Source organism: Gordionus sp. m RMFG-2023, chromosome 3 (assembly GCF_954871325.1).
Source record: "Gordionus sp. m RMFG-2023 chromosome 3, tfGorSpeb1-WG-v2, whole genome shotgun sequence".
Classification (NCBI taxonomy): domain Eukaryota; kingdom Metazoa; phylum Nematomorpha; class Gordioida; order Chordodea; family Parachordodidae; genus Gordionus; species Gordionus sp. m RMFG-2023.
In genome coordinates this window covers 7073459-7098231 of record NC_088777.1, presented here as the reverse complement: position 1 = coordinate 7098231, position 24773 = coordinate 7073459, and the positions used below count along the sequence as shown (strand labels likewise).

The following is a 24773-nucleotide window of genomic DNA, read 5'->3' as shown; positions in this document are numbered from 1 at the left end:
TAAATATTATATTTATAAATTTTTTAGATATTATTTCTTTTCGTGATTATGAATGTATATGGATAATGTTACATTCGCACGTCTACAAACCGTTTTAGGATTTATATCTTCATTATTTTAAAATTATCCAGTATTCTTATTCATTAAGTAGTTAATCATAATCTTGAATCATTATTTTTAAAAGAAATCAGTCAATATTTCCTGAGCATTCATGTGATTATTTTCCAGATAATTTGTCTTAGTGATAGAGAGGGATATTCAGATGGAAGTCAACAAAAGAACCAAACCCTAATCACAGAATCGACGATGAGAAAAGCAATTAAGAACAAGAGAGGAATATTCAGATGGAAGAAGAAAAACTGAAGGGCAAACTATGAAAACTCATAATTCTTTTAAATCATATGCTCAATTTATTATATTAATTTACTATATATTTATTTATATTATTTAAATATATTATTATTTATCCTTAAAAGATATACTAACAAATGTGATTATTTTTTAAATTGACATATTAATGAAATTTACTATTATATTGATCGTTATTATATCATACATTTTATATTACGCTTTATATAAATTATAATATTAACAAATATATATTTAATATAATATATTGTATTTAATTTACTATTTAATTTATAAAATTAAATATTTTTTGCTTTATTATATTTTATTTTAGAACTTTTCCAAGATTTATGTGAGTTAAATTTTACAATAAAATTAATTTATTATCAAATTTAAAAAAAAAACAGTAAAAATGTTCTACAAACGGAAATATCCAAATTTGCTAAATAAAATGAACTGATTGGTTTAAATATAAGTACATAAAATTATATCTAATTTTTTTTCTATAAAAACGCGAGATAAGTGCGAAAAAAGGAATTATTTTTCTTTATTTATTCAAAGAGGTTTTTTTTAAAAAAGTGAGGTAGAAAATGTAAATGAGGTCCATGAGAATCAGTGACAAAAGGTGACATCTTGGAACCCTTGCCTTACCGGCGAATTTATTTTCCAGCTACCTGTTGGCTACCGGCCAAGCCATCCCCCTTTGTGCACATATAAAACTCAAGTAGACAACAGGCATTTATAACCTATATCTAATTAGTAGTGATCCAGGTCGTAAAAATGTAAAATAGAACATATGAAGAAAATGCTTTAAAAAAATGATAGCAAAATAATAACGAATTTTATATTTTAAAATTTATTCTAAGCCCATCAAAAATTACATAACATGACATAAAAGATCTATTTTAAAGTATAATGTAAACTAATTTTAAGCAATTTTACATATTTTAGGCTTACCCAAAACCAAATTGATTAATTAAATTTAGCTAGCAATAATTAAATAACAATTAAAAAGAGTTAGCTTTATCAAAACAACACCCTGCAGATCTATTACCCAATAAAAATATTTTTATTTCATTATATATAAATAATACCATATATATTACAACACATATAATATAGTGTGCAAAATTATAATAATTTTTATTTTATATGATTTTAAATTATTATTTTTTTGATATGATTTTAAATTAGCAATGAAAGTTTATAAAAGTAAAAATAAATTTTTTAATTCCCCAATACAATACACAATATTTATAATAAGATTCTATATACTACAAAAAAATTCCCGGCTTAATATTTATGCGATTAATATCAATTATTGTCCCAATATTATAACGATTCAATTTGACTTAATAAATTTCCTAAATTTGAGGAAGGTACTAAATAAAAATATTTCTAAAAAAATTGATTCCTGGTTTATGATGATATACCAAATATTAGTCCCACTGAGGAATAGAATTGAAGATGAACAAATAATTTTTACAAAATAAAATTAAATGTATGAGTAATAGTTTGTGAATGATACTGTCTGTGATTTAAAAAAAATGGAAATTCAAATTTGAATAAACAAGTCATAGATAGTTAAATAAAAGCTTATAAAATATTGCGAAAATATATACAAAGAAAAAACGAATAAATGACTGGAAAATAATTCAATTTAAAAAAAATTAAATAAGTTTTAGCCAATATATATATTATACAAATAGGAAACTTTTGGGGAAAAAGTTATTGATATCAAATTAGCAACTTGTGATGTGAATTTAAAAAAAATATATATGTTTATGAATTGTTAATATGCTAAGATTTCTGATTATATCAATATATTTTTATTTTTTAAAAATAAATATTTTCACGGGGTTTAAAGAGGTTGGATTATAATATAAAAAAATATTATAAAATTAATATTTTAGGAGAAACAGGAGTTTTTACACATTAAAAATTTTATAATTAAGTAAAGTGAGAAAGAGGTAAAATAAATTAGTATATTTTGGTGGGAGGGTGAGGGGTGATTAGAGTTGTTAAAGGGCTCGATTTAAACCGATGCTAAATTAAAATTTTAGCCAAAATAATATTACGCAAGTCTAGAGATTTCAATAGGGGTCCAGGTATTTCTGCCATATGTGCGCAAAATCACCCAGGGTAGTGTAATATTTTTTTTGGCTTTTATATCGGGAAAGAATAGAGGCCGTTTAAAATCGCTAGTCGTGGTTTGATATAATATATATATTAAAAAAAAATAATACTACAATATAATATCGTAAATAATGTTTTAGCGTCAGGTGTATAAAGGATATTTTGTTTTCCTATATATAAAAAAAGATGATGATAATCGCTAGTAACTAATTTTCCTGGATTCTGAACGATGTTATGAGTATTCTTGGGGTTAACCTTGAAAAAGAAAAAATTAATATTACATAATATATAATAAACTAAAAATCGTTTTAGAATCATAATATATAACATTATGATTATAATTTCTACTAATTTTTCAAACCGGGCCCAGCCCCAAATATTTTTTAAAAAAGTTTTGCTGGCCCGGCCCAAACCCGAAATTTTTTAAAAAAATTTACCGGCCCGACCCAGCCCGAATTTATTTAAATATAGAAGTAAATTTTTATAATTATTCAAAATAAAAGATATATGTTATATGGCTTCTAGTTTCTATAAATAAAATCAAATATTTTTATTTTACATAAAAATTCAATATAAAATTGATAAATTTAAGATATATTTTAAAAAAATTTCCAAGGCCCGACCCGGCCCGGCCCGATTTTTAAAAAAAATTAGGCCTACTTTAGCGGATCTCTAATAATTTCTTTTAATTTTTTCTTCTTCTTCTTCAAACTTTTTCATCATTTATATTTAAGGTTATAAAAAATGAGGCACCTATCAATCCAAACACTTTTCTACGAATTCCAAAAATCGTTTAGCATATTGTTCCGGATTGACCGTGGATATATCGGCCTCGGCTCCGTGCTTAACGGTCTTAGCCGCGTGAGCCGTCTTTTTCTTGACCCCGTAATGGGTGAGCAAGTCTATTATGGCCAGAAAGTATATTTTCTGTTTGGGAGACCCTGAACATTCATTGTTATAAAATATACGTGATTATGTGATATAATCAGAGGCCCCGTTTGGATCAGTTTTTAGTGATCCGGTCTAATAATTACCCCTTCCCACGAGTCCTCTGACCTGTCTATATTGAATAAAGTTATAAAACTTTCTCCGAGATCTTTTTAGTTTAATTGTTGCAATTAGAGGACCCGTAAGCGACAATTTATTTTTTTTTATTCTTAAATTAAATGGACGGGAGGAAATTGCTTATAAAGGACATTATTAACTCAAAATTTTTGCATAATTTTAACAAAAGAATGATTTTTAAAAATATAAGGGTGGGTTCCAGGAATACCAATATACTCTTGATTTTAAATACCAATATTAAACCAATATAATATCAAATTATTGATTTTACAAGAACCAAAACAACTAAACTAGGAATAATCGCTCCTTGCTAGTTTCTCTCTCTCTCTCTCTATATGAAGTTAAGAGCAAATGAGTAATCAGGTTGACAAAATTACCCTCTTCCCTAAAATAAGGCGTTTTTAATAAAAACTTTCAAATTTTATCGTTAGTAGCAAGTGCAGTAGATTTCCAACGGTAATAATGAAATAAAACTCAAAAGTGTTTAAGAATGCCATTTAGGTGTCAAAAACATTGCAAAACTAACCGGAACCGCTCGGGATGGCATACACGTCAATAGCGGGATCTATCAGAGCTCTAATCTTGTCTCCCAGAGGTATATCTGCTCCTTCAACCTTTCAAAAATTTTTTAAAAAGAAAACATAAATCAAGAATATAGCTAAAATAAATAATATAATTTTGCATAAAATTTTTTTTAAAAAAAGAATAAAATATGCCTAAAATAAATATGCATATACTATTATTTATATATTTTTTTTATAAATAATGAAATAATTTTGAAAGATTTATATCATTGAATCAGTAATGTCCCTTTTCCCCCTTTTTCTAAGCGATATCAATTTAAAAAATGATTCTTAAAATCATAATCAGTGCCGAATGCAATGGTACACCGGTCAGCTAATATTTCCGTATTCAAATATATATCAGAGACCTGCATGCCTGACTCAAAAAATATGGAACATACATGGATCAAAAATTAAAATCTGGGCCAGACCATAGAAATTTTGAACGAGACCTGAAAATGACATTTTTTTTAGTCAAAACCGGGCTAGGCCCAATTCTGATCTCTGCTACATCATAATAAGTATTATCATTTTAAAAAAAAATTCAGCCCAGTAATATTTTTAGTCTGGCTCGAAAATATTTTCTACAGGTTGAAGGGCTGAAAATGTTGCTCTTCCCAGGCCGTGATCGGAATTGGACCGGCCAGATAAATTTGGAATGGGTTAAAGTCAATAAATGAACCTCGTTACTTTCTCCTCCCCCATCATCCCTCCGTGCCCCTGCATTCGAATAGCAATAGTAGACATTACTATCGGGCCCGGTATCTGGCCCAGAACCGGCTTCGTCGGTGGATAAAAAAATCTCGCCATTTTCACTATCTGGGTCGGTTTCGCGTCCTATGTTCATATTAGGAGGGTTAGGGGTGTTAAAAGACTGCTCGTTCGTAGTGTTGGCATTAGACGGGGTCTGGGTGGCCGAGGTGCAAGGTACAAACGAGTCGAACGTCATATCGTGTATGCCACATATGAGGGAATAATCCATTAAGTTATTTTGAACCATAAACTATAAGTTATAGATTTTTTAAAAAAAATAAAAAATATTTTTTGCTATTTTTTCAATAAAATTAAGTAGTATACCTCGCAATCGTATTTTAAGGTTTCCATGACTTTGAGTTTGCCTTCCTCACCTATGTGTATTTTGATGCCGTCATTAACAAAATCATTATCTTTGAAAGTTGGTATATCTTTATTCTGTCATATATATATACACATAATTTTAATATGGTTCAGGACAGTGTTGTTATAAGGCTCGATTTGAGCCGATTTTTAAATATACGGTTAACCCAATATTTTAGCCAGAAAAATATTGCCTAAACTTTGAGATTTCGCTAATAGATGTTCAAACCTTTGTACCATCTGTGGCCAAAATGTTCATGCCTGCGTAATATTTTTCTGGATAAAATAATGAGTTAGCCGTTTATATAAATCGGCTTAGAGCCGTTTAACAGAACTAGTTCAGGGTTTCCAATAATTTAAAAAGATATATAATTAAAATAGAAATGGCTACGTAAGACAAAAAAAAATCCCGACTTTCCAGATTAAATCCGAAAGATTATTTCTGGTTCAAAAAGGATAGTATGTGCTTTTACTATACTGATCCCATTAAAAGCGTATAAAAAAAATTTGGAATATTTCAAAAATTAAACTAAAAATTCGCTGATATTGAACATAAATACCCTAATTTAAAGCGGTTAAAAGGGGAATTGACTGCATTTTGTTTTTATCTATAATGTAGAATAAAATAAAAGTTAACCTTTTCCTTAATGCTGGCTGACCTTTGAACCGTAGAACCCTGTAAAATAAAAAAGATATATTTTTTAAAAAAAAAATAACAGCTAAGAGAAGTGGGGAGATAAACCATGAAAAAACTATGGTCGATGGTGTCTTTATATCTGTGGTATCGTACGTAAAAAATTTAATAGTGTGATTTAAAAAAAAAAAATTTGCATTGTTGCAAAATATAAATTATGCGATATATTCATTATAATCCTCCAATCAAACCCGACATGAGTAATATATTCATAATTTACAAAAAAAAACACATATGGCCACTAGCCATTGGCGCCTAAATTTTGGAACGTTCAATTATTGATTACTCAATGTAGACTACGATATGGACATAGAAACCAATCAAAAAAAATCGTTACTTCGCCTCTATTTGGAACGTTCAATTATTAATTACTCAATGTAAATTACGATATAAACATAGTCAAATCAATCAAAAAAAAATCGTTACTTCGCCTCTAATTTCTAAGTTCCGTTGTAGCAAAAGTTTTTAAAAAATTTTATCATATTGCAATTGATTCCCCCCTTCCCCAACATATAGAGTTTTAAAGGGGGTTTAAAAAACTAAAATATTAATATTTTTCTTCTAATAATAATGAACCTTTAAATCGTATTTCTTGTGGATTTTAATCTTGTGGCCAAACATATTCCTCATTACTACAAAGTAGGTTTCGCTTCCTTCGACCGTTATCCTGTACATGCCCAGGTATTGAGTTAGCAATGTCTTTCCGTTCCTTTCAACCACGTGCTATAAGCATAATGCAAAAAATACAAAAAAAAAATTATGTTCAATTTTTTCTTGGCCAAAATATTCGCCCGATATCTGTTCCATCCATCCATCTTCAACTTAAATTGAGTCTAGGATTAGAATATTACAGGAGACTCACAATAATTAATCTTCATCTTAAAAAAATATAACACCCCCCCCCCCTTCAGTAATAAGATAACGCTATATCTACATTTTCAAAAAAAATATAATCTAGTGTGTGTATAGATATTGACGCGAATATTTATTGGGTGTAATTTTTACCTTAAATATACAATACAACCCTAAAATACCATTATTATAGAATTTGAATATTGGGATATATCTAGCCACCGATAAAAAAAAGGTTATGATAGACGTTTCAGGTTACGTATGTCATTCATATTGAGCAACACAACTGCGGTAAAATGGAATCCATCAAATAATAATTTATATATTACTATATGCATCGCTGTCCTCCGTAAAGTTATCAAATTAATAATAATCACGTGAGTAATAATTTCTTACGAACCAATTAAAAACGAGTCGATTCGGTCAATTGAATTGAAAAGAAAAGTGCGATATAATTATTCGGATGTCCATGTTGAGAAATCAAAAAACCAATTTTTAATTGGCCTGTAAACCGGTAAACATAAAAAAATATTTGATCCGGATCATTTTTGGAAGTTTTAAGAGTTTGAGTGTATTGTTCTATCTACTTAACTTTTAAATAAAGAAACAATTGGCAATTTATAATTTGCGTTAGGAAATAAAATAAAACTTCAACAAAATGAATGATCTATTCAGAGGTACCGTTTACCATTTTGATCAACCGTTAATTAAAATAATGAGTTTGACCGCAGACATAAAATGGACAAGATAAAAAAGAAGTGGCCATTATTCGAAGTTGCGTTCTAAACGTTTTCACGAATTAAAATCGATATATTTTTATTTAAAAGCAGAAAAATTTTAGATTAAATTAAAAACCTTCTTAAAGTGACTCCGTATCATTCTATTCATTTTTTATAAGGCAAGTTTTCAGAAAAACTTCTAGCTTTGACCAAAAAAAAACTCACAGCTCATTTGGGAATTAAACACTACTTCGTTTTACTAAGTGATTGCTCATTTTATGTAACATTTAGCCAACTTATGATAATTAATTTTATGCGTTGTTAAGCTTAAACAATTTTATGAATATATTATTATGAATCTCAAAAAAAAAAAAATAAATGTTTTATATCATATAAAAATTTATAAAAAACCTACTAACTTTTACATAAGAATAGGAGGGGAGGGGGTGAGGATAGAGAGCTTATATATCGATATTTTATAAGCTGAAGAAAGTAAGAAATTATCGTTTATAATTAAATATATATTTTCTCAAGATCAATAACATTATTCTTAATTTTTAGTAGCGTCTTGCGCTATACATATTTTATAGTAACAAGACAGCTATCTATCAAAATTAATCAATAATATTTTCGACGCAATTCATTTCATCGCATAACCACTCAATTCATAGTTAACGCGAATTATATAAAGTACGCGATATTTTTGTCTCCGCCACGAATTTGCGCAAACGGATGCAATCATTAAAGTTTAACGTATTTTTGTTTCCTATCAAAAAATACCCGGCAATGCGCGTGTTAAATCTAATAAAAAAAATTATCTCAACGATATGAAATACATCCCAGAAACATTCGAATGTGATAAGATTGACAGGAACCCAAAATTTGAAAAAAAAATTCTAAGGAGAGGTTGTGAATGTTTAAATTTAGTGAATGAAAAACACTAACCTGATGATATGATTTGAGTATTTGATGCATCTGCATAACCTCTTCGGAGAAAAGCGTTTTTATAACGAGCCGTCTGTCGAAAGAGGAATAGAATTTGGCACCGCTCTTGCCCGAGTTGTCCATCACTTTCGGTTGGAATTTTGTGAAGGATTCCTTTAAAAAAAGAGTATTCTATGCTATAACAATTAAAACTCGAAGTGATTCATGCAAAATGTTCAGGGAGGAGTCGATGCTCAATATCAAAGATCTGAAAAGGTAGAATCTTTAGGTCTGGCACCTAAATCTATAAAATACCCAGAACCGCGAGGTTAAAAAACGAACAAATCACACTATTTTAAGAATATATAGAAACTAGAACCATAACTACTTTTTTTTTAACCCTTTCTAGTCCAGGTTCTAAAATTATGATAATAGGATTCGGTTTGACCAATAATTGGTCATTTCAAAGATGCATCGATACACACAAAATCGGTCGAATAGGTTTGATGGTATTGGAGCATCTTAGGTTTATTTCTCTGATACCTAAAAAAAATATAGCCTTTTAATTGATTTTAAAATTTATCGTTTAGGAATGGCGAAAATCTTACTAGATAGGATTGTTCCTTGATCCCGAAAATTTCCCTGAGTTTACGAAAAACGATTGGGCAATATTCCTTAATTTTGTAATGGCTGGGCAAATTTTCTCTAATAAAAAATATTACAAATATTTATGTAAGAAAAAATAAAATGGATAAATCATACGTAGAGATGAACTGGATTCGGTATCGAACCGGAACGTTATCTATTTGATATTTGGACGGTTCTATAAAAATGGCGATTCTTTTATGTGTTGCTAAAAACAACGATTTAATTGATTTAAAAAAAACGGATAAAATCCAAAGGCCTCATTTATAGTAAACGCGTTATTTAACCCACGTTTATTAACAAAATTAACCAATAAATACGTATAATATGGAAAAACATATGTTGCGACGTATTTTTCAATAAACGCCACGAAGAATCAGCTGTGATTTCGATAGAAATAACGAGATGCGCGAAGATAAAGGCGTTTACTACAAATGAGGCTCTAATTTATCTATTTTAATCGGCCAAATCGAATTTTAAACAAACACACACAAAGAAAGTGTATCTCTTCATTTATAAATCGCGCATAACAGTACGCACAAATTGAGCATTTAAAATGCTGCGTTGCAAACGCAAATAATGCATTTAAAATGGCATCGTTCCAAATTGGTAACAACTATTTTTAAAAAAAACGTAAACGGGTTTGCTTCTTTCTATACATTTTTTTTATTCTTCATTTTGCAATATCATATAAAATGTAGAGTAATAACTCACTTATATCTTAAAAATAGAATATTTTAGAAATTAAAGAAATAAAAAAGGCAGACGATAATATAATTTTCAAAAGACATATCCTTTTTTAAAACTTAGTTAAAATGTTGAATCAACGATATTAATATAAAAAAAAGGCAAGGGATGCGTTGACGTTTTTTTGAATTAAAAAAATTATGGCAAAACCAATGACATATAATAATACCTAGACTGATGATGCGTCGTTGAATGCAAATCAGCTGGACCCGCACATTTTGGTAACCCACATAGTAATTATTCTCACGTTAAAAACTACTATTAAATTGATAACTTGCTTCCTTATTATCTCGATGATCAGGCAATTTCTATAATAAAGTTTGCGTCAGATTTAGGAATAACTTGGCCTCTCGTTTAAAATTTTTAATAATGATATGGAATCAAAATAGCGTCCCCAGCTGTTTTCATTGTACACATTTAATGGATGCATCGTCAGTCTAGGTACTATTATGTGTCATTGGGCAAAACGCAGACGCTCAATTCGTTCGGACTATTATTTTTATCTAATTCTTAATTAGATTTATTTAATACGTATATAAATAAATTTTCTTTCTTTCTAGATGAGGTACCAGATCCGGCCAAAAAGATGGATCTGATCAGATATATAGGTGGAAAAAAATGGATGCGCAGTATAAATAAATGAATGAAGGACAAAAAAATGAAATAAAAAAACGTAAAAAAAAATGAAAAACAAAAAAAAGGAAAAGGTCAGATAAAATTGTGATATTTTCCTTTATATTTAAACAAATTTTAAAAAAAATCAATATTTTATTATATTATTATTTTTTTTAAATATATTTATTACTTGTTAAATAAATGGTTGTCAACCCTAATCTTGGTGGAAGATTTGAAATCGTCAGGCATGAGCATGACAGGAACCGAAATATGGGTGAGTTCTAAGACCTGTTTAAAATAGAAGAGGAGAAAAATGTTATAAATCCTAAACAATAACTATATTTAGTATGTGTCAGTTTGTGATTGACAGTTATGGACGTTGACCTTTAATATACTTTTAAATCTCATAATTTTGTTCTTTGCCTGACCTTTGATAACTGATTTGAAATTCGAAAATTTGTACTTGTTATTATTTTTAATATAATTGTGGTATAGTGTTATTTATAATGTATGTTGATTATAATTTATATATTATGATTAGTGGTTATTATAGTGATAAATAGAATGGATAAAAGGATTTATATATATTAGTCATTTTTTTAACACCATAAAAATTCCCCTTCATAAATAAGATTGGAGTTTGCATTTTCACTAATGTTGTTTTATACTTAAAGTCTCGATTTAGTCTAATTTAAATCAAGATTTCAGCCAAAATAATATTAAGCGAACCTCTATATTTTTTAAAAAATAGATTGTCCAAACCTTCCTGCCTTCTATGAGCAAAATCTTCATACGCGCGTAATATATGTTGGGCTAAAATATTGGGTTAGCCATAATAGCCAATGAAAATGGTCATCCCGGCAACCGTTTTTTTGCTAGAAATTTTGAAGAAATCAGAAATAAACTCGAGCCTTAATATCTATCGGCTCCATTTAAAAGAAACCGGGTGGCGGATAGGACCGGATGCGGACCTAGACCTAAAAACTTTTTAATATTAACTATATGATTCTAAACGGGCACAGACCGAAAAGATTATTAAAAGATTTCGTTAGAAGATGGAAAGAACCCCCCCTTTTGGTTTTAAAGTCGATCAAGCTCATGCTAAAAAATCTTAAACTGCGGGGTGCTGCACCCCCACCCCCTCGCATTTGACAAAAACTATTTAAAACAATGGATAAACAGATGGCGTATTGTGTTTGTTAGTTTTTCTTTTTGTTAAAGATCAACGATCTATAAAAATATATCATATTAACCCTTATAACTACTCATTCACAGTTATCACGAATTCACTGCGAATAATACATTAAATTTTTTTCATTTTAAAACTCGGCCCGGAATTTGAAAAAAATTTATTTTAAGCCCGGCCCAGATTTCTATTCTTAGGGTCAAACCCAGAAATTTTATAATTTTCGTTATTAAAAATAGGAAATTTCAAAAAACGAGCAGTAAATAAATGTGATTAAAATGCTTCCTATTCTAATATTTTTCAACTAATCAATATATATTTTTTTTTAAATAGGGAATAATTTAAAATTTTTATTTTTAAATTCAATATTATAAAAAATTTCACGAATAATAAATTTTTGATATATCTAAAAAATTAATACCTATATCTCAACGACATAAATAATACCTAGATTGCAGATACATTCATAATAATGCATTTGTGAAAGAGCCGTTGAATGCCAATCAGCTGGACCCGCCATTTTGGTAACCCAAATAGTAATTATTCTCATGTTAAAAATTACTATTAAATTGATAACTTGCTTCCTTATTATCTCGATGATCAGGTAATTCTTTAATAAAGTTTACGTCAGACAAAAGAATAAATTGGCATCTCGTTTAAAATTTTTCATAATGAAATAAGTAACCAAAATGGCGTCCCCAGCTGTTTTTCATTAATGTACACTTTTGATGAATACATCGTCAGTCTAGTTATTATATGTCATTACTATATATAAAAAAAATAAAGCAATATTTAAAAAAAAAGACTATTTAGGTTAAGTTGGCCTTAATCACCCATACTCATGTATATACGATACACAGTTGAATCGGCATGTCGCAAATAGAAACCCCTCTTTTGTTTATATTAATTTTTCTTTTTTTCAATCAACCCGACCCCGGATTTTTAAATTCGTAAAACTTTTCGGCCCGGTTCGGACCGAGTCTCGAGAGATACGAATATCAGAACTAAATAATATAAATATTAGAGCTAGTATCGAGAAATAATGTTGTCCGGTGGGTCTAGCCCCGAGTGGGGTTATTAAAAAAACTCGATTAAGATCTTAGCCAATCGCAAAAAGGTTTGGACCTTCCCAAATCTCGAAGCTCGCATAAATTATTATTTTGACTCTAAAATTCTTAAACGGAGTCGTTTTAAAAATCGTCTAGATTTTAAAACCAAATTCGAACCCGATTGACTCCGAGAATGAGTGTCAGTCCGATCGATTAAGGTTCGGTCGAATCGGGACCGAATTGAATTCGGATATCGGTTTTGTTATAGACTCTTGTGAGTACTCTATCAGTTGAAGGGTATAAAATAAAATTAAAAAGAAAATGATAAAAATGAACTAGTATTTTCGTTTAATTAAATTATATAACCCACCCATCTATAAGTAATTTCATGATAAGTGTAACGTCGTATTGAAATATGAAGTTCATAGATCATTCAAGGTGAGAGATTTTGTAAAAAAAATTTAAAAATCTGATTTGGCCCAAAAATGTGTTCCGGCACGTGCGAAGAGTCTACCCTGCGAATTTTAGGTAATTCACATTTGCGAAATTTTTAAACAATATATTTCTAATCTAATAATGGAATTTAAAACCTTCTCACGAGAAAAATTTCCATATCCCAATACGAAATATTTATACTAATTAAATTATAATTTACAGTAATACCTAATTTGTATTTTTGTAGATAGTATAGGCAGCCCCCCCTATCCCCAATGAATAAAATTTACATTTCCCAATACGACATATTTATACTAATTAAATTATAATTTACAGTCATTCCTAATTTGTATTTTGTAGATAGATAACGGTGGTTAAAGTTAAAACTAGTGTTGTTAAACGGCTCGATTTAAGCCGATTTTTGAAAACGGCTAACTCAACCTTATAACCAGGAAAATCTAGGCGTCGAGATTTCGCCAATAGATGTTCAATCCCATGTGCCACCTATGAGCAAAATCTTTAAGCTTGCATATTATTTTTTCCGGATAAAATATTGAGTTAGCCGTTTTTTAAAAACCGGCTCAAATTGAGCCGGTTAACAACACTAGTTAAAACTCTCTCATATGAGTAAAATTATAAATTAAAAACATTAGCTGATAAACCCGAAATCAAAGTCAGTTATTTATTAAATGAGAAATTAACTATTATTGATTTTGTATCATGTATGGAGGAAAAAAACAAACAAGTTGTAAAACTAATTGTTATGGGGGTGAGGAAAGATAAGAAGATCAATAAATTTAAAATCGATATCACAATTGTATGGCATGGCATAACCAATGATGGATATATTATATAAAGTGTTCATAGATAGGAGTCAGCTGTAGCGCCATTTTGTGATTTTGAGCGTCGATTAATTGTCTTTACACAAAATGGCGCCATTACTGACTCCTATGTATAGAGAGATTTTCAAATGCATTTATTGAATGAATCGCCAATCCAGTAGTGTATGGAGTAGCTGGGAAATTTCCATCTTCTTAAGAAATTCGCAGATTTAAAATGAAAAAATAATTATGAAACTGATAAAAAAAATTAATCACTTGCCCCCCCCTCCTCCATTTTTAAAAATGATAATTTATTTTAAAAAAAAAATTAATCAGGCTCTCTCTTTTTTAAAATTAAAATTTATGAAGCAGTATTAGGGCATGATTAAATCACATTGAAGAAAGAAAAGAAATAATAATAAATTCCTAAAGAAAGAAAGAAAGAAAAGAAAGAAAGAAAGAAAAGAAAGAATAATAAATTCCTAAAGAAAGAGAGAAAGAAAGAAATATAATTTTATACTACCACCCTATATATATCATATTAGAACGCCTGAAGGGGATTTTATTTTACTATAGAAAATATAATTTTTGAGGGCAAAATATATCTCATTTGAAAATACTCTAATTTATATTTTTGAATTATTCAAAAAATGGCTAGTTTTATCAATAACTATATGATATAATGCATTGAAAATAGTAGTAATATTAAAATTGAAAATGAACGACATAATGTCCGCAAATATTATTTATTCTTAAAACTCGCCATAATCAAATTTATAAGATGAAAGCCCACATTCGGCAGTATATCGCCAGATAAGGTATCCAAACAGTTTAACGAATTTTTCTTTCGAAATATCTTTGCCGATAACATCGTCAAAACCCATCAATCGTTATTTTCGAAAACATTTTTTTTAATACATAAAAAATATCAAAATGGGAGAAATCAAATTCTCTTACTTTTGTTGATAAATAAAATAAAAACATAAAATAATTTTTGACTATATAAAAATTAAAGAGAAAAGAGATTCGGATTTTAAAAAAATTTTTTTGGCGAGTGATCAGCTCCTCCTTAAAATATGGAAAGGGGGCTAAAATATCGAAGAAAAAAACTAGCGGGAGGGGGCTAGCCGCCCGTAGCTTCCTCCCAATACACCCCTAGTGTTAAAGGTAGTGTTGTTAAACAGCTCGACTTTAGCCGTATCGGGAAAAATATTATGCGAGCCTTATTTTGTTAATAGATGGCAGAAAGTGAGCATCTATTATCAAAATCTCAAGGCTTAGGCAATATTTTTTGAAAAATCAGCTCAAATCGAGACATTTAGCAACACTAGTTAAATAGTATCAACAATAAATATTCATGTAACTACTCCCAGTGAACATTATTTTTTTTACTGTGGAACCAATATACTCGAGTCTGTGAGCCAATAACCAAGGAATTACTAATCTTGGTGCCACATAAAAGAATTAGATGTGGATGAAAAGGGTTCTTTGAGTGGGCTTCATTAGCATAATCCATAAATATTTGTCCCTTAAAATCATAGGGCATTAAATTTAGGTGTTGATTCAGTTAAAACATATGATGCAGACATGACCCATAAAAAAAACTAACTAAAATAGAATGAACTGAAAATAGATAAGATGAATGACAAATGGGTTAAAAATTCAAAAAAGTTTGGTTGAGTTCAGACAAAATATGGATATTGTATCAATTCCTGAAATTTTACATGTCAAATGTGGTGGATACGTAGCAAGATAGATGTAGATAGTGTTAAGAAAATGTTGTAAATAGGCAATAAGAGGCCTAAAAACCCAAATAAAATTGGAGAAAGGTAATGGAGAAGGATCAAGAACATAGTACCATAAATATATAAGATGTATTATATAGAAGGTTTTGAAGAGCTCACGTGCTGTAAATATAAAGACTAACTTTTGTAAAGAGGAATAAAGTCTTAAAACTAATAGTGTTGACGAAATGATTAATATCTAGATGCAAAGGTCCACAGTAAATATATAAATATTATTACTGTTAATATTAAATGAATTTTTAAATTGTAAATTATATACTTCTAGCATTGTCAAAAACCCCAATTCAGCCTATTTTATTTTAACCAAAAGAATGTTAACAAGGATTGGTCAAAATAGGGCCAAACATTTCTGCCAATGAGAAATCTCAATGCTTATGTAATATTCTTAAAGATACACAACTGTGCCAAAATAAAAAGACAACCAGGCAGATATTAGAATATAAGAATGAACCAAAAAAAACGATTTTAAGATCAATATCAAAATACTTAATAATGATTTATAATATAAGGTATTTTTTTAGTCAACATAATATAGATATCTGCAGTGTACAGATTTTAACACAAGTGGGTACCCAACCATTGTTAGAATTTTATTTAACATGCTAGCCCAACAGCATATGTTTTATTATTTAAAATATATCCACCCAACCATAAACACATTTATCTAAAAAAATTGTTTAAATTATTTAAAAATTATTTTATTGGTTAGTTTGGCTTTTATTTATTTTAATATATTTTTACCTATATTTATAAAATATGCAATATTATAAAACAAACAAATATTTTTTTTAAAAATATTACAATTGTTTGTTCTGATCAATCCCCTCCCCTCCCCAATTTTTTTTTACTAGCCTACCTGTCCATTCATTGTCTTAAAAATATTAATAATGATCTACTTTACCTACCCACATTCAAATTTTTTTAACCTACTCATTGTGAACTTCTAATTCAATATATTTTTAACAAATCAAATTTTGTAGAAAATTGGTTGTTATTTCTGCCATAAAATGTTATTTAAATATATATATATAATCATAATTTTAATTATCATTAATATGATTTTTATTGGCCCTAAATATTGTAACCAAAAAAGGAATTGTAAAATATATCTATTTTTTTGTTTGACTAAGTGCTGTGAAAAAATAATCCAGGATCAAATTTTGGTGGCAGATTTTAAATAAAATAATTACTTATAATATTTATGAAAATATAATTAATGTGGAAGAAAAGTTCCACAAAAATCATAACTTATAATATTTATGAAAATTTGTATACTTTTTTAGCATTAAGCCTTTTTAATAGAAAAATAAAAAAGTGGCCAACACATATTTGTGAGAAATTTTTATAACTTTATCATTAGGTTTCCTTAAAGTTTTGGACACAACTTGAAAAAATAAAAAAGATAAGAATGTAAAAAAATTGCATCATAAATAATCATAATATTTCAAATTTGATCATTCAATTTAAAAAAGGAAAGTAAAAATAATTAGGTTAAAAATAATAATGATTGAAAAAAAAACATTTTAAAATCAAAGAAAGAAATTAATTGGCTAAAATTAACAAAGATTAAAAAGTCATAAAAAAAAATATGATCTACAAAATATTAAAATATATAAACAACCATGGATAGGCAAATTATCTTATTTTTAATTTTATTTTGTATATTGCCATCTAAAATGTTTTTATAAATTAGTGTCACTAATATTTTTTTACAAAAAGTGGTGATAGTTTTTATTTATATGATTATTAATACTATATATATAAAACATAATCCATGAATTAAAAAAAATAACTTATTTTTTGCAGTTTAAAAAAAAAAAAATTTAATACAATATTCATAAAAGAATTTACAAGATTAAAGGGATGTAAGAAAGATTATTTACAAAATCCTAAATACTTTCCAATTCTAATAAATAATATAATTCATGTATTAATTCTAAGTGATTAAAGTATTCTTATTTTATCTAGCATCCATAATATCAACTTGAAACTCAATTAATTAGAAAATATTTTTTTAATTTCACATTGTAAGATTAAAAATATTGTTTATTAATTATGATTCTTTCGAAATATATTATTAGATCAAAATCATGTAATATAGTAATTTTCATTATACTGTATGATTAATTCCCCACATGAAAACGCTAATAATTGGTTCATTTGCTCTAAATATTTTGACTTTTTGAGAAACAGCCTTTATTCTTTTCTTTTTACTACGCGTAATATTTGAAGACATTATATCTTTTTACTTAAGCTAAGAATAATCCATGTATGAGTTATTTTTATTATTTGAATAATTTTTGAATATAAAATGATCTATCATAAAAAAACGCATAATCTGTCATTTGTCATATATGTGACATACATAAAACAAAAATAAATTGACATAATACATTTAGGTCCTTAAGCTATAATTAATATACAGTCATCGCATATCTGTTAGATTTCTTAAAGGTATAACTCGAACAAAAAATTGAGATTTATGCAAATATATTCCAAAATTGTTAAAAAACACGATTTGTGTAGATCTTTTAAAACGGCCCGATAAGATTTTAGCCAAAATAATAATAAATAAACCACTATTTGGCAAATAGATGTCCAAACTAACTTTTCACCACGTATGAGGGGAATCTCCTAGCCTACACAATATTATTTTGGATTTAATCTTAATCGGGTCTTTTTTTTAAATAGAGCCAACTCTGGCTTTTTAACACCATTAATAAGAATAGGGCTCAGTAAAATTAACATGACTCTATATCGGCTTTTCTTCTTGCTCATAGTAGTGTCGCAGCTTTTTAACTTATGGAGGCTTTTTTTAAACATTTTCAGGAATAGAAACAAAAAAAAGCTAATTCCTAAAAAAAGAGATAGAAGAAATTAATTAATAAAATATTAGCAAATAAAGTTCAATTAGCAAATAAAAATAAATCGATGTCACTCGGGCTCTATAAAGATTTAAGAAACTATGAGCCACTTTCTTGACTATGCTACTGCTCCACAATCACAGCCCTAAAATATCTTTTGGATTTTCCTTTGTTAGAGCTTATGTACTTTCATGTAAATATTTCATAATTTGGTTAAAATTTTTACGTGATACAGGATAACAGCAGGGGTTTATTGAAGAGGAGGTTACAAGTAGCTGCGAGGGGCTACGCCCTCTCCCCTTCTTAATTTTGTATATTGTTTGCCATGAATATAAGTTTACTGTTAGAGTTTTAACTTATTTAAATTATATTGGAAAGCAATCAAGAAATAGTTTTATTTGAAAAATAATGTCTATGATTTTGCGCCATATATAGAATTGGTTGATGTTTAACCATATCGTTGTATTCTAATAGGTCTATAATAAAAGTATTAAATTTTATAACAACACATTTTGACCTATTTCTTCTAAAATTTAATAGATAACGCCCCATTTGATTTATCCTAGCCCCAGTCTACTACCTTTAAACTTTATCTCCCTCATAAAAAATTTGGATGCAAACTGTTCGTATCCTTCCCGCTCATGTAGACGCTACACTCCAAAAAGGCTAAAATCAAACTTTTAAACGAAAACTATCATCTTAACCTTGATTAAGTTAAAATTTTTAAGATTGAATGGTGTTAAGATTGAAGTGAACAAGTTTTTTTTAAATATTATATTATGCAATAATTCTAAACGAGGTGAAAGATATTTGCTTAAATAAAGTATTAAATAATTGTGAATTTTATATGCTAAAAGGAAAAATAGTTTGATTTTGCATCATGTCTTGTTGAGTTTACTAGACTTTTATCTACATTTTATATGCAATTAATTAATTGACAGCATTATTTGATATAAAAATTAATTTATATATCATTTATTAAATTAAGATAAGGTATTCAATAAATTTAAGAAAATTATTATAATAGAATTATTAGATAACTATCAATGATCATTATTTTAGAAATAAAATATTTAGCAGATCAGATATTATATTTATTCCATAATATCTCAGAACAATTGCAAACCTTAGCTAATATGGTAATTATGTTGTTATTGAAAGGTTATAAACAATTTTATATTCCTGGGGGGTGGGGGGGCAGACCCACTTTTGGGCTGGCTTCCGACCCTCTTTTGCCCGATTTTCTTTAGCTAATATACACTAGAAAATATTTTTATAAGATAGGCGTTTTATTTTAATAAAAGCAACTTATTATCATTTTAAAATGTACGAAATAAATCATCTGAAACAAATAGAAAATATATTTATTATTAGTTTGTTAAAAATATAATAAAATTCATATTAAAACAAACCATTTCTTAAATAATATTTTTGGCTCATCGCCTTATTTATATATCAATGCCTTTTGTGCAAAAAATATGAATTTATGTTATTAGTTTTAATATAAAATATTATTAACTTTTTCATTCTTTATTTCAAATTATTGTTTAAGATATATGCATACATTTCTGGGGGGATAGGGGTAAGGAGTAGACTAGGGAGGATATTTTATAATAGCTTAAAATGATATTACAAAAAGTGATATATTTTTGAAGGAAGGGGAAAATTTCTCCCCCCCCATTCCACCTCCCCCGGCTACGCCTATTTATATATAGTGAAAATTTTTTACTGGTTATGTGCAATGCCATTTTATGATTTATTCTTTATCTTATAGCAACATCAATAGATTTTATATCTTTCCCTCTAATTTTTCTAAAAATCATCTTTTAATTCAATATTGCAAAACATGTATATATTAAAAATATTTATTGCCTACATTTATGTCATTTCATTATATTTGTAAATTTTTTAATAAATATAGAAAACTTATATGGTAAATAATATTAATAAATGTAATCAATTTAAGAATTAAGTCTCATCTTTCTCTCAGATAACTTTAATAATCAGTTCGCTTATTCTGCTAGTATAGGCTATCTTAAAATAATTTTGTCCTGTAAGCACTTTATATGCTTTTTATATTATAATTAATAAATTATATTAGCTTTAAAGTTGGTCCCTTTTTTGGGGATATACTTTTCTAATTATTAAAATATTTTGTTAAATAAAAAAAATCAGCTGTATAATAAAAAATGATTTGTTGTTTGGAAGTATAAAATATTTGTAAAAAAACGTGCCTCAGAAAACACTTTTTTTAAAAAAATGTTTTGTTTCGAAATGGACTAAGTCTCTTTTTTTAGGACATAGAATTGCTGTCGCGATTATTCATTCTAATCATACCTAAGTTTTATATCTTCCATCGAATAATCTTCCATGCCTCCCTCTAATTTCTTTCCTTCTCCATCCTAGTTTCTCGTTACCATTTTCTTCTTAAAAAATTTCTTACCCTTTTCTCATCATTATTTATAATTTTATATTTATCACCTTTATTTTTGTTCTTAGAAAAAAATAAGTCAAAAAAATGGATATCTCGAAATTAACAGTTCTTGCAGTATCATTTCTAGGGTTTTCTACCAATTTTTATACTATGTTAGTATTGATTAAAAAAATATATTTTGTTTAAAAGTGTAATCTTAAGACTAAATAATTTATAAAGTTTTGCCAAGCAAACTTGGAATTAAGAAATTAACAAAATTATTATTTTTATAAAAGTAAATTATACACAGAAATAATGAACGATTATTGCTTCATCCCAATCATATCAACCACTCTTAACACCTTCGGCAAACTCGCCTTAGCATTTTTCAAAAACTTAGGATCACAAATCAGCAAACTCTCAGAAAAACCTCGAGAGGGTTTTTTTCTTCGTCAACGATTATCCATAGCGATTCTCAAAGCTAATTATATCAGTTTCAATGGTAGTCTTCTAGCCAAAGAGCTATCCTAGACAACACTTACGTCCCTTTTTCATTTTTGTTTCTCTGCGTCACACCATCTCCGTTCTTTTTTTTTATAGTATTATTATAAATTTTTCAAACATTTTTAAATATATTAAAACATAAAATATTATATTCGTTTTTTTTTAATACTTTATATTATTTATTATTTGAAAATTTAAAATAAAATTTTTGATTTAAATTAATAAAACAAAACAAACCAACAAGAGGACGAACATTTTATGAACTTTAGTGAGTCGATTAGAGGACGAATATTTCAGATCTATTATTAATTAATGGCCATGTTTTTGCTTTTTTGAAAAAAAGGTATTAAGAATAGGGTTTAACCAAACAAATTCGATATCAATGTGTAGCCAAATTATTAATCTTTAAAATAAAATTTGAATTAAAGCTCTATCTATAATTGTTTATGAGCTAGATGAGGTTATGTGAAAGTTATTTTTCTGGCCAGTCAATACATACTATGTATTGACTGGCCATATACTATGTGTTAACTGGCCATAAATTTTATTATGAAATACTTGCAAAAGACCTATCTTATATATTTTTTCATTTTAGGTATATAAAAATTTAATTATACACTAATTTAATAAGTATAAGAATCTAAATTTTTCATCATCCATTTAATGATACTTTATAAATTAATAACTTAATTATCTTTTTGTTAAACAGTTTAATTTCAATATAAAATTAACCACTCTCTATTTAATAACTTTATAAATTATTATCTTAATTATCTACATGTAATAGACTATTTTAATAATTTAATCATTCATCAATTTATAAATTTATGTTTAATAAACTTAGTTAGACAATATATTATTTAGAATTTTATTATAAATATGAAATATTACAATTAGAAATACTTCATGTTAATATTTCTTAATTTTTAGGCAATAAAAATTTAATTATAAGTATTAACATCTAAATTTATTATCATCTATTTAATGATAATATTTTATAAATTAATATCTTAATTATCTTTTTGTTAAACATTCTTATTTCAATATAAAATTAATCACTATCTATTTAATAATTATATAAATTATTATCTTAACTATCTACATGTTAAAGTGATTTTTAATAATTTAATCATTCATGATGTTTAATAAACTTAATTAGGCAATTATTAATACACAACAATAATGAAAGCCATTTTATTAATTTATAAATGAAACAATTATAGTATCTTTTTTACATACATAACAAACAAATAAATCATTGTTATTAGTACATTGAGTATGGGCCCATTCTTCACATTGCAGGCATTTAATTCACTCTTCACATTTCTTGCTCTTTGAATATGCCTTCTTGCATATTATGCAAAGCCACTCATCATTAGTTTTCTTTAGATTTTTTTTTTATTGTTTTTTTTAATATTTGTTAATTTATGTTTTTTATAAGGTGATGAGGTTAAAATTTCTGATTTCTTTCTCCTCTTGTCTTTTTTGATAATATTATTGCTATATAAAATTGGATGAGGTAGAATAGATTGTGAATTCAAATTATTATTGGGCTGATGACATGATGTTAAGCATAACACATTATCAGAAGTGGTAGGCATAGGGCTAAGAGTGGAATTTATATTGTATCATCAGGATCACAATAAGCTAATTTTCCCACTGCCAGAGGAATATTGGATAATTCTGACATATCATCATCATTAGATATTAAATAACTATCTTCAGAGAATATATCAGGGTTGAAGGGATATATCCCACAGGCTAAAAATCCATTCTGAATATTTTGGGGGGTTGTAGCTTTAGGAAGCTTCATTTTAATAATTGATGGTATTTCATATATGGTAAATGATTTGCCTACATGGTTTCTCATCCAATTGTCAATGCTGTTATTATAAAATTTTTTAAATGGTCCAAAGACTGATTTATCTAGTGGTTGTAACTTGTGGGAGGTGGGAGCAGTGTGGTGGTAGGGTGAGCAGGATTATTCCATTGTCTCTGCAAAAATCTATTGATCTTAGTGAGCAATGTGAACAATGATTGTCTAATATTAATAAATTTTTATTTGTTTTGGATGCTTTTGTTAGTTTGCAAAAATGAGTTAAAAATTTTCAATATGAATGTATGATTTTGGCCAGTCAATGCCTGGCCAGACAATACTCATCTGTCTATTATTAATAAGCGCCTTTATATGTCTATTAAATAAAACTTTTAAAGTCTTATTTTTTGTGTGAATAATGCTAAATGCCTAAGGATAATATTTATATAAAATATTAGTTATCTAAATTAGTAATTTTTTCACCAAACAAAAAAATGTGTAACGTGATTTTTCCAGAAAGAGGTACCAAAAACAGATTTTATAAAATATTTTTATATTGGATTGCTCTATTCAATAAATGAACTTAGGTAAGGTAAATATCATAAATATACACATTTTGACTAATTTTGAGAGAAATCGGTCCAATAGAAAAAAAGTTAAAGGGTGGTGGCCAGTCTTCAAACATGGCCATTTATGCGAATATTTCACACAAGTTATTATTAAATAAGTTTTGTTTTTTACATTTTTTTACTTTAGACTTCCAACTTGAGTCTTGACTTGAATAAAAATTATATACTTGAGTCGACTAGAGGACGAATAGTTATATGAACATGAGTCGACTAGAGGACGAATATTTCTAGTTATTTATTATTAATTAAGATATTTTTTGTTTTTACATTTTTTTTACTTTAGACTTCCAAATTGAGTCGTGAATACGAATTATATACTTGAATCGACTAGAGGAAGAATATTTCATATTAATTATTATTTAAGATATTAGTTATGTTATTTATATTTTTTTTCTTTAAACTTTCAACTTGAGTCGTGAATACAAATTATATAGTTAAGTAGACTAGAGGACGAATAGTTCTATGAACTTGTGTCGTCAATTTGAGTCGACTAGAGGACGAATATTTCAAATTAATTATTATTATAGATATTTGTTCTGTTATTTATATTTTATTACTTAAGACTTCCAACTTGAATCGTGAATACCAATTATTTACTTCATTATCTTATTCCTCATTTTATTTGTTCTTATTAACATTATTTTATTACTTAAGACTTCCAACTTGAATCATGAATACCAATTATTTACTTCATTATTGTTATAAATGTTAGATTTAATTTGCATAAAGAATTCTTTTGGATTTTGTTGTACTTTATATTTAATTTGCATAAAGAATTCTTTTGGATTTATTATTATAACACGTGATAAAAATATTATATTTGAATA

General features: G+C 27.4%; 1 protein-coding gene across 2 annotated transcripts; it reads right to left on the bottom strand.

Annotated features, from left to right (window-relative positions):
• Positions 1-1591: 1591 nt before the first annotated feature.
• LOC135927356 (phosphatidylinositol 5-phosphate 4-kinase type-2 alpha-like) lies at positions 1592-18024 on the bottom strand. 2 transcript variants are annotated; one of them, XM_065463323.1, is made up of 11 exons: positions 17837-18023; positions 10615-10712; positions 9026-9122; positions 8439-8591; positions 6499-6645; positions 5866-5904; positions 5190-5303; positions 4795-5115; positions 4076-4163; positions 3238-3425; positions 1596-2739 (listed from the first exon to the last, which is right to left on the bottom strand). In XM_065463323.1, the coding sequence occupies exons 1-10, from the start codon at positions 17954-17956 to the stop codon at positions 3241-3243; spliced, it is 1362 nt and encodes a 453-aa protein (XP_065319395.1). In that variant the 5' UTR covers positions 17957-18023; the 3' UTR covers positions 1596-2739; positions 3238-3240. The 2 variants fall into 2 exon arrangements, with proteins under 2 accessions (XP_065319397.1, XP_065319395.1); XM_065463325.1 differs by lacking the exon at positions 3238-3425 and having other exon boundaries at positions 1592-2739; positions 17837-18024.
• Between the last annotated feature and the right edge of the window lie 6749 nt (positions 18025-24773).

Coding starts and splice junctions, on each gene's coding strand:
- LOC135927356 (XM_065463323.1), bottom strand. CDS start 17,956: ATGTCTTCAAATATTACGCGTAGTAAAAAGAAAAGAATAAAGGCTGTT. Junction 8,592..9,025: donor TCAAGGAACAATCCTATCTA/GTAAGATTTTCG, acceptor CTTTTTTTAAAG/GAATCCTTCACAAAATTCCA. Junction 5,116..5,189: donor CCTTAAAATACGATTGCGAG/GTATACTACTTA, acceptor TATAACTTATAG/TTTATGGTTCAAAATAACTT.